At 37.8% G+C, this 17559-nt stretch overlaps 1 protein-coding gene across 1 annotated transcript in view; it reads right to left on the reverse strand.

Moving 5' to 3' along the window:
- The window catches only part of PREX2 (phosphatidylinositol-3,4,5-trisphosphate dependent Rac exchange factor 2), a 189038-nt gene that overhangs the window by 42197 nt on the left and 129282 nt on the right, over nt 1-17559 (reverse strand). Inside the window, exons 31-35 of the mRNA XM_009634464.2 lie at nt 16921-17049; nt 10797-10838; nt 7939-8156; nt 4702-4804; nt 2425-2568 (exon numbers count right to left, since the gene is read on the reverse strand). Of these exons, the coding sequence (XP_009632759.1) occupies nt 2425-2568; nt 4702-4804; nt 7939-8156; nt 10797-10838; nt 16921-17049 (636 nt within the window). The remainder of the gene's footprint in view (nt 1-2424; nt 2569-4701; nt 4805-7938; nt 8157-10796; nt 10839-16920; nt 17050-17559) is intronic.

Below are 17559 nucleotides of genomic sequence, written 5' to 3' on the forward strand. Positions count from 1 at the left end.
GCAGGAATCTTGTGAAACTGAAAAAGGACAAATGTCAAGTCCTGCACTTGGGAAGGCAGAGCCTAAAGAACAGCTCTCCTGAGAAGCACCTTGGGGTCACATTAGACAGCAAGCTGAACAAGAGCCTGCAGTGTTCTCTGGTAACCAAGAAGGCCAAGGGCATCCTAAACTGTATTAACATAAGTATGTCCAGTAGTCCAAAAGAAGTGCTTGTCCTCACTTTACTCAAGACTCATTAAATAGCATCTTGAATAGTTTTATTCACACACTAAACTCTGTCTAGTTTTGGGCCCCACAGTACCCAAAAGCTGTTGATCAACTGGAAAGAACTGAGTAGAGGGACACAGAGATGGTCATGGGGTGGAGCACACTCTGTGAGGAGAGGCTGAGGGACCTGAGCTTGTTCAACCTCTACAAGTGATGGCTTTTGGGAAGACCTAATAGCCAGGGTGCCATTAGCTACCAAGAGGTCAGTGAGAAGGCAGAGCCAGGCTCTTCACCACGGTGCATGCTGGCAGAACAAGAGGCAGTGGACATAAATTGAAACAACTTGATAGAAAGAAAACACTTTTTCACCATTAGGGCAGTCAAGTAGAGGAACAGGTTACCCAAGAGGTTTTGCACTTTCTGTCCTTAGGTGTTTTCAAAATCCTACTTGATAAACACCCAAGCAACCTGGTCTGATGTCACAGCTAATGCTGCTATGAGCAGGAGGTTGGACTAGAGACCTTTTGAGGTCCTGTCCAATCTGAATTATTCTAGGAGTCTATGGAAAACTAAAAAATTAAAAAACCCTTCATAATTAAGAGACTAGGTAGCAATTTTAAATATTTTTTAATTTTAAATAAAGTGTCTTTTAAATATGTTTATTTATTGCTGAGAACTCAATTCTAACATAAGAAATTGAGAAATCTGAATGCCCAGGGCAACATCTCAACATTTGCAGACCCCAATCCTGCAAATCAAGATCCTTTTGAATGCATACACTTAAGTATATGGTTGTACAAACTGGGATACATAATATAGCCTGGGTAGACATTTAAAACCTTTTAAGAATATCTACAGTCCCAATCCCAGAAATATATAGACTTGCAGTTTTAGCCATGGAGCTGTGCAACACAGAGATAAACTGACGGATGTGCACTGACTTGTGCCTTTGATAAAGTATTCCAAACCCGTGATTTTCTAAATGTTCCACTTGAAAACATCATAAACCACTGTATTTTAGGCATTTTCGTTCAGCTGACTACAAAGATGCTTCTCCTAAGACTCAAATATTTTGGGCTTCTGGAAACAGAAAGGAAAAACATTCTCCAAAAAAAATTCTGTAGCACACTGAACCTCCTCCCAAATCTAAAAATATCAGTATTTCCAGGATTTCATCTGAACCAAGGTGTTTTCTGTTCTCTTTCATGTTCCTTCTTGTCTGTTCTACTGAAATGTGTCTCTTTGCTCAGTGTTCTCATTTTCCCCTATGACTGAAATAAATTTGTTCAAAAGAAATCCACTGAATTGTGTCTTTATTAGTTTGTTTAAAAATCAGATTTCAGGGATCTTATTTTTAAAAAATTGTGTGTTTTAAGTTTACAGTAAATTCGGCTATTTCTTCATGTATCTCACTGCTTGCTATTTCCTTTTACATTCTCCTTATCTGTCAGAGACCAAACCCTTCTTGAAACCTTCATTTGTATGCCTGACTTCTGCCTATTCCACGTAGACCCTGGAAGCCTTTCGCAAGGTACGGAGTACTTTCAGCTCCCTCTGAAATCAAAGGCGGCTCAAGGCAATCAGCATCTCGCTTTCACCATTTCAGTGAATCAAACTCCACGCTCCTGATGACTGTAATGACACTGCAGCTAATGCAGGCTGCCTACAATTTATGAACAGTCTGAGCATCAGCGCCACCATTCATCACTTCGGCAACGTTTGCAGTGTCATAAGCCTGTACAAAAGCCTGAAAACATTATTTAAGTCTTCATAACATTTTAAAGAGACAGTATTCTCAGGGGATAACAATTTAGTCCTTAGATCTGAAGTAACAGGAAAAGATTACGATAGCATTTGGAACGCAGAACACTTTAAAAGCAAGTTTCATGGTCTGACTGTTGTCTGCTAATGTCTACAAAGAACAAAACAATACCAATGAAAGAGGATTCATTCTTTGGTGTTGGAATCATATAACAGGTGTAAACTTAGAAATGTATACCCACGCCTCTATTTTTTAATCACAAACTGCAGCATTTCTTAAATTCACATTTTAATTCAAAGTCCTCAATAAATGCTCACATTGAACAACATATTTAAATATAAGCATTGTGCCCTTATAGTTACAAAGGATTTAAAGCAGAGTGAATAAGTAGGGTTTCAAAGGCAGTCAAATATTATGTGAAAGAATTGGCAGGGCGGGATTAAAACTCAAGTTACCTTGTGAAAAAAGTACTGGGTGGATTTTAAATCCTCCTCCATTCTTCAGCCTTTGAGGAAGCTGTTCAAAATGGTAACTATCAAGGTAGAAGTAAACCTTCAGGGTTTGCCGGCTTCCTTCTGCTTGGTATGTGATTGGTACATCTAAGAATACAGACAGTGTTACTATTTCATTAAAAGCAATTACACGTCCTTTTCCAGAAACTGTTGCACCCAAAATTCACACTGTTAGACAAAAAAAAAAATCACTGCAGACACAAAACTAGTACATGCAGTATTTTACATTATACTCAGTGCTGCTGTGGTCACTTTTGGCCTGTTATCAGGAAACAGATAAAGAGAAAAGCAGTGACTGTCATCTTTGCCAGCCTCTCAATGACAGCAAAAATACTAAGCAAATAATGTAGTTGGCAACATCCTACTTGTTTTCTGTGTAAATCTGAAGAAACACCTACGTACAGCACATAGTTTGAAATCACTGGAAAGATACCTTTAGCCATATTTCACATGCCTTCCTCAGGTGCATGACGTATAAGGCCAGTGTGATATATAGAGTCAGATTCTCCTCAGATTTGTGTGGGACAGAACACAAGTAAATATAGAATAGCTACCAGCATATTCATTAAATTATTAAAAATCAGGACTCAACTGAGAAAACAGATGTATTATGGTAGAATATATAAAACTGTAACAGAACATTTCATTACACTTTGACAAACTAAATGTCATAATGCATCAATTGGTGTAGAGCAAAAGTTGATGAAAATTTTCCATTTAGCTAAATGTCTCAGAGGAAGTCAGTTTAATTCAATTTAAGCTTTGTATTTATTTCCTGTTTAAGTATTGTTTCCACCCATAAGTCTCAAAGTTGAAAGCAGTAACAATAAAATCTAGTGATTTGCATTAATAGTATTATTATGTAGTTTTTACACCGTGTGTGTAAATTATCTTGTACCTAAATGGAAAAGATTCCAAAGAAATATTTTTCTCACTATTTTTGGTAGTAAGAAAAAGCCTTCTTGTTCTTTTATTGATTATGCAGAATCACAAATGGAAAAAAAAATTGCCAGTTCGTTGTCTTCTGTAACCACAGTCAGGATGACTGTGCTGGCAGCACTTCAACCAAAAGAAAATACGGAGTTTATTACAATCTTAGAACACACGGATTTGCCATTTATCTGTTTTAGCACAGACACCTCAGGTGGAAGATACAGCAATACGAACAGTTCATGACATAGGCATAGGGTTAACTCCCCATACAGAGGCCCTCCTGTAACTCCGGTTCCATGTTGTTACCTGGCTTGACAGGGCTTCTTTTTAAAACAAACACTCTGAACAGGGTCCTTACTTGAATTATACAGAAATAAATATGGTCTTATCTAGGCTAATTCCTGCCTGACTACCAGCCCTGCGCTACTGAATTCTTTGGAGCACAGACAGCTTTGTGGAGGAGCTTTATGTCTTCTGGCTTTGGTTATTGCAGAAGTTCTCTCATGTGTGGTCTCAATCCGGCAAGGGAATTGTTCTAGAAAAGCTTGATGTGAAGCAGACATGCTTTCCTCCCTTCCCAGGGGAGTTATGAGACATAGGGAAAAATGAGGGCTTTTTGCTCACTAAACAAAGTTCACTGCAGGAAAATCTCTACTGGCTGAAAACATATTAAGAAAGGACTGGCTGAAAATGAGTGAAGGGTATAAAGAGCAGCCTGTGAAGACAGTCCCTCCCTAAGAGTTGGGCAAGTATTGGGAGGAAGCGTTCAGGACCCTGATCGTCTGCACCAGCAGGTCTCAGAGGAAATTTCTTGCACAATTTAAAGCTATCCTAATATTGTTTGCCATCTCCTTCCAAGGAACTCTTCCAAGATCTACTTTGTCTTTCAGATGATAAAATGAAATGGTTTTTATGCTTCTCCATCTCATCTCAGTTGCATTTCTGCATTAAGACCTTCAAAGCTTATTTTACACATGACTTTGCAATAACAACTAGATCTTCCAGGGACTTCTCTGATGCAGTCACATACTCCCGGTGGAAAATTCAGTTAAACAAACAGTTTTGCCCTCAACGTTACTGAAATTGCCACATTCTGCCTTGTCACTGATGTTAGCTGTATTTCAGGAAATCTAGGAATATTAGGAGAGCTACAGATCTACTAATTCTCCACAATCCCAAATTATATAATATTCCCTGTGGGAGGTAATGTTCTGGGGGAGAAAAATGTTACAAATACAGAACATGTTTCTGAACAGTAAAGCCCAGATATTAATTATAATTACTCACTTGCAACTAGTGGTTCTGGCTCTGATTGTCTGAAGTAAAAAGTAACTTTTTCCAAGTCAAACAGTGCAACCAATGTATCTTCTAGCATGGCTTGCTCATCAGCCTAAAAAAGGCAATAGAAAAGTGAAATGGTCATTTCTGCCAGATGTTTTCCCTATCAGAAATAATATGAGAGCAGTACATAAAAGTAACTACAGAATGTTGCACAACATTTCACTGATGAAGTGTATAATCTAATTAACTCCTAGATAATCTAAATATCTTTGTTTCTATTGGCACTTTCCCTTTTCTTACTAGTCCAAGATTATTAAAATGAATGTTATCATTTCACATAGTAAATTAATAGGTAATTTATATCTACCATTACTTCTCATGGCTTTTAATCAAACAATACTGTAATTACCCTTTACGGAAGATATGGGACTTCAACAGTTTCTCTTGACACCAGGTCTAGCTTGTAAATTAACAGAGGGGAAATGTGAAAAACAAATTATTCTTTTTAGCAGTTCTCTTTAGAAAATGCCATAACTTTAGCATTTCTATATATAAATGACAGATGAGAGTTCCTCGTGTCCACTCTAAGCACCAATAATTGACCCAGCAGCTCAGAATGATTACAGCTCAGGGCAATTTACACCTTTACCTACAAAACTCTAGATGCAAATCAAGTATGTAGATATGCCAATATTCTGGTTTGCACCTATGGTTCACTCTGTGTACTCCTCAGCTAGAGAGATCCAGACTAATTTACCAAAAAAGCTTAAGGAAGTAAATTGCTAACTTCTCAGGATACTTTACTGAACCTTTAAAAAGGAAAATAGTCATCTGCAAGTATGGTTATCTTGAGTTAAATATGCAGAGCAATTGTACCAGAAATCAATAATCACTTAAAGTAATTCTGTTCTTTATACAACCTTCCTCTAGCACCTAAAGTTAGCAAGAGCCTAATGGAAACCTGAGGCATGCATTTTTCCTCCTCTAAGAACTGAAATGGTAGGAAGGCACAGAATAATAAACTAGCTGCCTATAAAATAAGAATAAACTATAGCATACCGAATTACAGAAAGGAAAAAAAAAACCCTGTGATTTTCCCTGATCTATATAGTGAAAAGCATTCCCCCTTGTATTTATGAAAAAGCAAAGCTTCTAGAAATATTTTGTCTCTTAGTTCAATTTATGAAGTCTCCATGGACAGAGCAGTTTTATCAGAACAGTTGAAAACCATTCAGTGACATGGGAAATCTTTGCACAACTGCTCATTCTTTACTGAACTCTGGCCATAATGAGTGTAATTTCCTTCCAATACCCTTGTTTAAAATAACATGGATCATTTGTAAGCAAAATAGTGCTGAGAAGGTATTGAAAAAGTTGCCTTTAAATACTTTTCCCTTGGTTAAGAACAGTTCGAGAGAAGAAACTGAATTTAATTTTATTTTCAATTCGACAAGGCATACCACTGGTATTATGTGAAAAGAGCTAAGTAGCATGCATTTTCACTACAAAGGAAATCTCTACAATCTTGAAAGAAAAACTAGAAGTATTCAGTGCTGTAAAGACAACAGTTATTTTGTGATAACGTGAATTTACTCTTGAACTCTGAGGACTCCAGCACCAGGACATGTTGGTGCTGCATGGTACTAAAAAGCATCCGAGACTCAAGACATGAGCCCAAGCTCCCTTGAATCATAGAACCATAGAATTGTTCAGGTTGGAAAAGACCTTTAAGATCATCAAGTCCAACCGTTAACCTAACACTGCCATCCCACCACTAAACCATGTCCCTAAGCACCTCGTCTGCCTGGCTTTTAAATACCTCCAGGGATGGGGACTCAACCGCTTCCCTGGGCAGCCCGTTCCAATGCTTGACAGTCCTTTCAGTGGAGAAGTTTTTCCTAATGTCTAACCTAAACCTCCCCTGGCGCAACTTGAGGCCATTTCCCCTCGTCCTATCGCCTATTGCCTGGAAGAAGAGACCAACAACCAACTCACTACAGCCTCCTGTCAGGCAGTTGTAGAGGGCGATAAGGTCTCCCTTCAGCCTCCTCTTCTCCAGACTAAACAACCCCAGTTCCCTCAGCCACTCCTTACAAGACTCGTGCTCCACCACGCTTTCTTCACATACTCTTCATGCAGACAGAGAGCCCTCTTGTTTCTCTCAGGCACTGACCTTATCTGTTTTAAAGCTGCACGCCTCATCCTGAGACACCCCGTCCCACACAAGCCTACGTAGGTACTGCAACTACCTGTGAGGCAATTGCTCACACTAGCTCAAGTCAATTCTCTCCAACAATACCATAGACTAATACTTTATGATTGTCATTTTGAAATACCTTTATTTTTATTAATCTCTTCTACTCCTAAATTTTATCAGGTCAATTTGTCAGCAATTTGCTGCTGAGATAGACAGGGCAAGAAAAGAAGACCTTTGATACTAGGAACTTCATCTATTATTTGCATGGACTTTTACACAGTAGGATGTACCAAATCAGTTATTTTCAATGAGCAACTCCAGAGGTTGAGAAGACTGCCATGGAGCAGACTGTGCAGACTGCTTCACAGTTCTTCAGGTTATCAGGAACCAGTCTAGTGTGAGAAGCAGCTTAAATAGCTGAAGAAGCACTTTGGATAACTGGGGATTAGAGGACTACAAAGCCATGTCCTTTTTTTAATTGTTTCTTAAGTCATGGCTCTTTGCCAAGCCACGTGAAGAATTAGCAGATTTCCAATTACCCTTCCAGGCTACGAGGAATTTGCCCTATGACAGGAGCAAAACAGACTAGCATGTCTAGTCCTTCAACTACTATAGACCTAATTGTGGTTTTTTTGGTTTTTTTTTTTTGGGGGGGGGGAGTGATAAAATTATCCTAACCAGGTTTTCTATTTATCTTGCATTGTTGCTCACTTCAAACTGAAGTTCTGGTTATCACCTAATACTACATTCACTCCTAGGGAACAGCTACAATAGCAGTGGGGAGTCAAGGGTAAACTCACTATCTGCTAACTCAAAACAAACCTAATACTGTCTTTGTGGAAAACATATTTCCCATATCACAAACAAACACCTCCCATATCTGTAATTATCTAAATCGCACATTTTCCAAATAGCAGCTAATTAAGTAACAAGCTAAGCACAAAGGACACAGAAAATCACATCTATAACTAAGACCGTTTAACCATGCCCCTGGTACAGGGAACAAACACGGGCTGTGACCAAGCACGCGACCTGAGGAGCCTTACCAGGTTAGGAGAGAGCAGGGACTGGAAATGAAGGAGAAGACCTGCACTGGCTATCTGTTCCAACCACCTTCTGCTGGCCTCCAGTGTCTCCATTTCATATTCTTTGTTGTTGTCAAACATCTGATTTAAGGCCACCATTAATTGCTCTGAAAAAGCACAGACTGTGGCCACTAGGCTCTGACAGAATACCATGTCTCGCCTCAGTTGTATCTCGCTATCTGTGAGGGATAAAAAGAGAAAACGCAAAAATGGAACAGGAGATTAATTAACAGCAAAGGAACTGGCCTGGATTTTTTTGTCTAAAAACCAAGTCATTTTAATGTAAAGTAAATTACAAGTTTACAGCCTGATGTTATTCCCATTAAATAGCACTCCACGACCAAAACTGCTACTTTCCACATTAAAAGATTATTTTATAATTCTAAAATTATATAGAAATGTATTTAAATACTGGAATTTAAAGTTGTTCTTCTAAACAATGTTATGTTTATCTTGTAATTTTAATGTACATGCCATCAATGTACTTTTGATGTTACAAGGTGACAGATGTGAGACGGATCTCTTTGCTGCAACGTGAGAACCAGCTGGGCACAAAAACATTTACTTTCCACAGGAAAGCAAGGATAGACAGAAGCTCTTAATACGACTGCATCATCTGGTCAACTCCACAGCTACCATCAGGGCAGGGCTGATGAAGACTGCCTGCTGCAAAATGCAGACAGGGCATGTAGGAATGTTGCTACCAGAACACAATCTATCCAAATACTATATATATATATACGAATATGAAACCATATAAAATAACCACTGAGCAGCATCACGTATCCAGGAAGCAGCAGGGATTTATGGTGTCAGGAAAGTCCAGGACAGGTCCCGAGGTAGAAGCCTATGGAACCATTAGCAGCTGATTTAAATTAGGGACAAGCTAACCTACCAATTTATTCTGGAGGGCACAGGCATTAGATTAGCTAAAGGTCAAAAGAGTTAGAAAGGGAAACATGTTCTCAATAAAGCACAGAATTGTGGTGATAAATATTCAGTGCTTCCTTCTTCTCCTCTTTTCTGAAGGTCTTCAAGTATTTTTATCATTATGAGCTGTTAGGCAAACATCAATCACAAATGGTACAGGTAGACTTAATCTTTCTCAGAGCAGGAGAAGAAGATTAGGTGATATCAAGGTCTTTCCGAAGCCTAAAATCTTTGTCCTCACTTTTAAGATTCCTCTGCCTCTAAGAGGCTTAGCTCCTTTTCCACCTTCTCTATGGAGCTGGCAAGTTCTATACTCATAAAATTAATACTGACTTTAAAAATACGCTTTTCTTGGACTCCAAGTCTTTCTGAAAGTAACTTCATTCTGTCTGTTTTCCTTCTGAGATTGTCTTCAATCTTTTCCTCAACTATTGATAATAGTGACCACTCTTGTACTATCTTTTACTATCCTTTACTATCATTTTGATTCTGTTTGCCAGCCTCTCAGGACCTCAGGAATGTTCTCCATAAATGGCCTAATCACTACTGCTTCTGCACTGTGACTCACTTTTGTTTTATTAAAATTAACCCCTCTCTTCCCACTCTCTCAAGTTGTGCAGAATCCAGTACAGACAGAAATTTCATTTTGAAAAACTCCAGCCATCTCCAGCTTCAAAAATCCCACTGGCTTCTCCATGGTCAAACACTTCCCAATGTCACAGCAGCGCTCAGGGATTTTTGCTCAGCACACGTTCTCTCTCCTCACTTTGCTCAATTTTATCTCTGTTTGTCTAACAGCAGCTGACTTTCAGTGCCTCCCTCTGTACTGCCTGCTTCTGAAGCAGTCCTCTTGTGTCTCCAACACCTCATTTCCACATCTCATTTAATACTATTTGAACATCAGATACTGCATTACAAGAGCACTTCGGGCTCTTTTTACAAAAAGATTTTTATACAAAACAAACTATACAACTTAAGAACTTACGGAACCATGTAAACAGGGAAAACTACTTTTAAAAAAATCAAGTCTGGGGCATTCTCTCAGGTCACTTCTTATTTTAAAACACCTGAGGAATTACTAAAAAATTCTATAATATTTGGAAGAAATCTGACAACAAAGTAACATTAGAATCCCCTTTATAAAACTGCTGTCATGAGTCACAACAAAATAATGAAATAATAATGCATTCATATAGTGCTGCAAGATTATTAAAATAATCAGCTTTTATAGTCAAATGTGACTGCTGACTTGAACACTTATGCACCTAAAAACTGTAGAGAATCTTCTGCCATAAGTATTATTTTCTAAATGTTAACTTACTGACATTTATTTTGCAGACACACATGCCTACTTTGTGTATTTGAAGCTGTATGGGGTGATGGTAGAAAAATACAAAAAATAATCAGACCCTTTCCAAAAAGGAGGGACTTAAAAAAAATATATTCTCTAAAAAAAAGGTAAAAGGAACGGTATGGGTTAGAATAGTAAGGTAAGCCTGGAAATAGTTGGGAATGAAGAGAAAAGAAAAAAGATAACAAATAGGAAAAAGCCCAAAAGAAGACAGCAGAAGTACTGTGCACAAGCTCAGTGATTTAGTAGTTACTTCATCTGCCAAGATCCAAAGTAAATTACCAGAAAAGGTATTTTGCATTAAAAAAAAAAAAAAAAAAAAAAAAAAAGTGCAATGTTTGTTAGAAATGTCTTTGGAATTGTTGTGTTCTTCAGGAGTCCTCACTGTAAATGCAGGGGTAAAGTTGTTGATTATCAGGTTATCGTATCTGAGATTTTTCCCTTTTCTCTAAATACAAACCACTTTTGTCCGAAAGCAAAAAAAAAATCTCAAACCATCCATGTTCACTTCTCCCACTCCCCAAACAAGCAAAATTACCTGTATACTCAAGAAGTGCCAAGAGTATTCGTGCCTTCACCTCTTAAAGAAAAAAGAAAATATATTGAGGTCATGGTTAAAAGTGTTTTCACCAACATCATAATGCATTTGCAGCTTCTCATTTTATACCAGCTTAACTCCAGCTCCTTGTGTAGGCAATTCTGATTTATACCTAAAACCAGGAATAAGTCTCAACTTCACTTATTTTTACATATGACTTGATAAAATTGGTAATAATCAAAAGCACCGACACTGTGAAAGACACATAAAGAGGCAGTTGCTATCTCAGAGTACATGTGTAACAGCTGGCCAGTGCAAGTCCACGTATGAAGAATTCCAGTCTTAAAACTTTGACCAGTTAAAAACAAGACCAGTTTTCACTGATTTCACTACCCCAATTCTTTCTTTTTTCTTTTCCCTCTCTGATATCATAATTAAAAATCCCAAATTATCCTCATATCCAGGAAAAATACAATAGCATTGTCACTTTATTCTCAGCCTTCAGGATTTTATTTTGCATCAAACATTTATTTTCATTTAACTTTCTGTGAAGTAAAAAAGTACAGATTTTAAAAAAAGGCTTAATTTACACTGACAAAAATTTGGGTTTATATCTCTTTACACTGTTTTGGGTTTTTTTTTTTTGGGGGGGGGGGGGAAGCTTCTCAAAGTTTGCAGGCTGCAGGAAGTGATTCTTCCCCTCTACCATGTACCAGAGCACAAATTTAAATGTGTTAACCACCACTATAAGGAACAGGCAGATTAAAAAGCTGTCATGGCCTCAGAGAGCATCAAAATTCCAGCACATTGGCTGTCCCGCAGTAACTGCCTGTAGAAACACACCACTAACTTCACATGCTTTCACATCTTTCCAAACTTTCTGTGCAGTCCTGTTCCAAGCCCTGCTCAGTGGGCCAGCAGAGCTGCTATGTGATATATGGACAACAGGACAATTTGGAAATATGTTGCCCCCTACTAAAACTAACCTAACAGGTTTGAAATTTGAATAGTTTGAAATTTGACTGCAACTCGCATAACAGAACTGACACTGGAGTTGACTGTAGCAACAGCACAGTCTGGTCTCTGTGTGTACTTGAACATATCCATGAAAAGCCAGAATCTTCCCCAAAGGTGCCTACGCTTGAAAAAGAAGAAAACCTTTCAAGGCTGATCTTCATCTATGCTGCACACGCATTGCAATAAGAACTGGCAGTGCCTACGCTTCTGAAATGCATGCCCACGGTATCTCAGATACAAGCATCAAAACACTCAAAATTACTGGTTATTCTCGAGAACTGCCTGGTGATAGGTCTTTGCCTTAGCCTTCTGTCTTTTGAAAAAAAAAAAAACAAAAAAACACACCACCAAACTTACAGAGATTAATAATTTGGCAACTTGGGAGTCTGAACATAGCTTCATAACTGAAAACACAATACAGGGAAATACAGCTTCTATCTGAAGAATTTAGATACATTGAGGCTATTACTTGCAGCTTGTTTTAGATGAGATTTGTTGGATCTCTGAATTCAAAAGCATTTGAGGTATCTATAAATAATGATTTCCTGCTTATGGGAAAATTACAGGACACTGCAATGCTACTTTATCCTTGCTATAAGTCTTCTCCATTTCAAAATATACCCACAGGCAAGATAGTATTTTTAGGTTATTTGTATAAGTAGAGACTTACCTGAGGTTAGAAGTGAACCTTAGATGTCAACCATTTGCTTTTCAACAAATTCCAAATGCTATGGAAGTTTTCACCTTTCTTGCTTCATGGCGTATGGAAAGGAATAGCTCCCTAACAATTTCTCTTTAGATTATATGATTTGTAATGCAAGATACCTTCAACTTTTTTACTCTTAAACATTCTTTTGTACTTTTTTTTTTTTAATTCATGCTATGCTGATATTCTGATCTTTGCCAGTAGAGGCTAGATTTTAGTTTTAATTTGTTTCTCACACCTGAAAATATTTTTAAATAAGACTGAGATTCAAACTGCATGTTTTATGATTTAAGTTGAAATACATGTTTTATACCTCTAATGACTGAAAGGCTCTTTCAATCCTCACTTCTTATTTAAATTTAAAAAGATGTGCACTTTCTCAATTGCACAGTATTTCCTGTTTAAACCTAAAATTATTGTGATAGCAGAACAACTGCATTTCCTCAAGCAGTTATGGGACTAGCTCACTAGAAATGACTTGCTATAAAACAGCTCTTGTTTTGACCAGAAATCTCCTCCTCTTTGTTCTCTTTACACCTTTATGTTACGCTGGTCAGTTTTTTGGTTTACTTTCCTTCTGAAGGGTCCCTTTCTTTCCATCCATCTTGTTGATTTTCCTGGTTCCTACTTGAGTGATCCCTCAGCTTTCCCTCTTTCCGATTCTCATGTTACCTCTCTCACGTACATCCAGAATCCTGTACCTACGTTATTCTTCCTCTATTCAGTGACCGTTGAATTCCTGCACTGACTATTGCCCTCTCCTGCACCAAAATCAAGCACTCCGTTTTCAAAGATCTGCCTGTGTCAACAACTTATCTTTACTGGCTTAACAATTTAATGGGCCCAGTCACTCCAAGAAATAAGTTTCATCTTTTCTTTAGTTCCTTAGCCACAGATAAATCCTCCTAGAATCTGTATATTATTTCAGAGAACTCTTCAATTCTATCAATTTGATTAGCCTTCTAGGGCTGCCTTTTACTGTAACCACAGAAAACTTCTCTTTCTCTAATGATACAGTAGGACAAATGAAATGAGACAAAGCAATCTCCACATATGTTTTAAATTTACTGTCAAGGAAGGTTTGATTGTTTCTTTTTTTTTTTTTTAAATCTGTGCAAACCTTCATAGATTTTTTAATAATTTTTCTCCCAATTCCAATACTAATAAAAAGAAAACTGACAGACCAGAACAATCATCCTCAAGGCATTCTGAGTTTTCCCATTTCTTCATACTTATTAAACAAAGTAAATTAAAAGGATCCTAAGACCTAGGACTTAAAACATCTCATTTTTGTGGGGCTGCCACATCTCCTTCTGCTTTAAAGCACTAATCCGTCTAATCTCATACAACACAATCTACCATGCAACAGAACAATGAGTAAAAAATTACAATAGCCTGTGATATTTTTATGACAACAAAAATGAGTCAGTTTTCAACACGGAGATGCATTTACTGGAAGTATTCATCCTCACTTTAGCATTCATCAGTAATTGTTAAGTATGTTTATAACAATTGGAGGTTTTAATTACAACAATTTTTTTTTCCCTAGGGTGAACAAAGTTGTATCTGTGATCTCCTTTGACTACTTCCTATAGAACCTGCTAGAAGAGACAACTATGTCTGCTTTCCTCAATCATTAAAATACTGCCTTTTACTTATAAACAAACACAAAGATTCTTCTAAAATCCCAAGACTTTGTTCAACTTGTTCTCATAAGCCCAACTAAGCAGTCAAATTAGGGGACATCTTTTGTTTTTTCTGAATCAGGAAAATAAGAGGGAAAACAGGGAGGTAAATCTCTGTACCATATGTTTTCAGCCAGAAATAACTCAGGGCAGTAGTAGCGGTTCTTCTAAGTATCCTCACCATTTGTGAACACAGTGCGTAATGGCAAGATTGGAAAGGAGAAAACAAGAAGTGAAGATATGAAGGGAAAATTTAGCTCCTAAAGCATTTTTAACCCTGCTTCATACTCACCTGATTTCAGCTAGATCCAGCTGCTGGTTGTGTCTCAAGTTTAACTTATACAGGCCTAAGCCTGTCTAAATCACAGCAGTCTCCCCAAACTGCCTGAGGGGCCCATTTCTGCCCTGAATCTTTTCAACACTGAATTACATACACCTGTCCAGACATGCCTTGGAAACTAAGGATAGAGAAGCAATTATTTGCTTCCATTCTCCTATTTCTCCTTCATGCTATTTGTGCCAGGGAAGCCACAAGAACCCAGGCTTTCAGCTGTCCATTACATCACACAGCTTGGTCCCATAGGCAAATCAAAATTATGAGAAAGATGTGGATCATGATTCTCCAGAGTACTTCTCAGGAACAAGTATTAGTGATACCAGTTTGGGGGGATGGTGGTGGAGGAATAGGAATCAAATTAAGGGGAAAAAACTACAAGAGAATAGAAAGATGTAAAGACTGATGGCAAATAAACAACCTAAGATGATAATTTTACATGTAAACCCATGTATTTGATTAAGAAGATGGCACAGGAGCCAGTTGTTGGAAATATCTGACAAAAGCTCAGATGCCATGGATGGAAAGGGAGAGACAAGAATATTTAAAATTGGCAGACAACTTTTGAGACACAGTGATGAGAGAAGGTAAGGCAGAGTGTGTGCTCTCCTGGAACAGCACAAGAATAATGCCTTTTACTATTTAGCTCTCTGAACCATGCACCACTCACAGGCATGACAGTTGCAATAAAGTTACTTACTATAAAATATTAACAGAGAAAACCTTTTTTAATCCTAATTTCTAAAACACTAGAAAATGCCAACAGTTTTATTGTTCTGTAAACATCAAGATTCCTTTTGATAAATATCGCTATTACATTATAGTGGTACTGTAAAAAGAGAAGGTTTGTATTATAGAGATGCAGCAAGTCATTTGGACCTTGCTGAACTCTCTCACAAAATTTAGTGGTACGTTTAAAACCAAATTTATCGGAGTAACCTCAGCTCAATATTGAGGTTATATAACCAATGTTGAAATGGGTTAAGTCTATTAATTCTATTTATGGGCAAACAATTTATGTGAAAATGTACTGTTAGGCTTGGCTTCAGAAGGGAGGCAATGAAGGACTGGTAAAGACACATTTCCATTCCTCCTGAACTGTGAAAGAAACCATGATTAATACTTGAATATAATTTGGTTTAGGCTGCATATAGACCTGTAGAAAAAAAGGATCCAAAAATATTTACTAATTTTTCACTCAGTGACAGCCACCATTAAACTGAAAAAAGTATTCTTAGTATCAGAGAGTCAACCCACTGTGATTGACTCCAAAAATAGGAGATATTTTTGTGGTTGTTTTTATAATTTTCTAACCCAGGGTCTGAAAACATGATTGTATCTGAAATGAAAAAATACCAAAAGTCACAGGAGGAGGAGTTTGTTTGGTTTGGCCAGTTGGTTTTTGGAGGTTTATCTTAATAAAAGTAATAACAAAGTTCTTCTCCAGTGATTTGAAATTTAGCAGTTTCTTTATGGGACACCATGGGAATTAGCCAACAAAACAAAAGAAGCTAAACACACACACAAATCATTTAAAGCTAGACCTGACACAAGTTTTTGTTCCCACATAGGCTCCTAGTGCAAGTAGTTTTGTAAAAATCATTTTGCTCATTATTTCTGTTTCTCTATTAAACAGCAGAAATAATGCAGAAGCTACAGGCAAGATTTTCTGGAGAGGAAATCCCTGTTACTTCCTAATGAAGCCAGGAGAGAGAGCAGAAAACCCCAGCTCACATTGTCACTTGGTGGTGAAGAGGAGCAGAGTTCTAGGTAACTTTTAGACAGTGATGGGAGGGAGGTGGAAGAGTAATGATAGGACCAGTTGTGATGGAGTGAGTAAGTTAAAACTAGAAGAGGTTTGTCTTCATGGCAGAAGAGGGAGCATGGTTTTAGAGGGATAACGATTCCAGGTCAATGACAGTAAGAGCAAGATATATGACAAAAGTTGTCCTGCAGAGTCTTCATCTTTCCATTTAAGATGGTAGAAAAAAAGGGAGTTTAATTTCAAGGAAAGCCCCATTCTGGTGTATCAGTCCCGTGAAGTTCTGTGATGAATCAGTCAAGTCCACTGGACTTCAGCAACTGGAATAACATAGCACATACAACATATGATTCAGCTGTTTTCACTTGTCAGAAGAGATGTTTTTCTCTTCAGTATCTGAAGCCAGTAGGGTGAGCACGAGACAGCTGAGATATATTCCACTGACCTTGTTACTAAGAACACAAAAAAATCTTGAAATTCAGGCATTTCCCATAGACTATACTGTGTTCAGCAAATATTGCCTAGCAGCAACATGAAGCAGTTGTATCTTTCCCCTTCCCTTCCCCAGGCTCTCTATCGTTAATGAAGTGTTTATTTATGGTCATGTTGTTCTTACTAACCTTCAACAAATTTTCTGATATTCTGGGCAAGACTCCGGACACTGCTGGGGAGGTTCCAAGGGTCTTGCTTGATGTGGAGTCGTAGCCTCTTTGGACAGTTAAGCTTTGGTTCCATTTCCTGCTGGAACTCTAAGCAAGGACAAAAGTAATATTTTTCTGCTTAAACCTCCTGAGAAAGCCAGAGTAAGACATTATTTTGTCCTAAATGTTTTCACAGCTTGAGGAGTTGTCAATTCATTTAACTCTAGTTAAAGCTAGGGTGACAGGTCTAACAGTCATCTAAGCTCCCTACTTAGTCAAAGGAATTCCCAGACATGATTCTTTCTGAACCAGGTACATAAGATAGAAGGTGCCTGTCTCCGTGGAGTATGCAGGACCCTGGAACTTTTAAAGACAAAATGAAGTCGATCAGAATATTAAACTTAAACCAAAATTACTTATTGCTTAATGTAGTCTATCTTTCAAATCATTGAAGTGCTCCTTGTACAGTTCCCGAAGATGGTGGAGATCAAGAATAAAATATCTGATGTGTCTATATCTTGTGTCTAACTGAGCTTTGAAACATATCACTGAAAGGATAACATTTTGTTGTATGAGCCTGCCAGGTACTCAGTCTGAAACACTGAGAAACACAAGAGA

The sequence above is a fragment of the Egretta garzetta genome, unplaced genomic scaffold (assembly GCF_000687185.1).
Source record: "Egretta garzetta isolate BGI_Z169 unplaced genomic scaffold, ASM68718v1 scaffold251, whole genome shotgun sequence".
Classification (NCBI taxonomy): domain Eukaryota; kingdom Metazoa; phylum Chordata; class Aves; order Pelecaniformes; family Ardeidae; genus Egretta; species Egretta garzetta.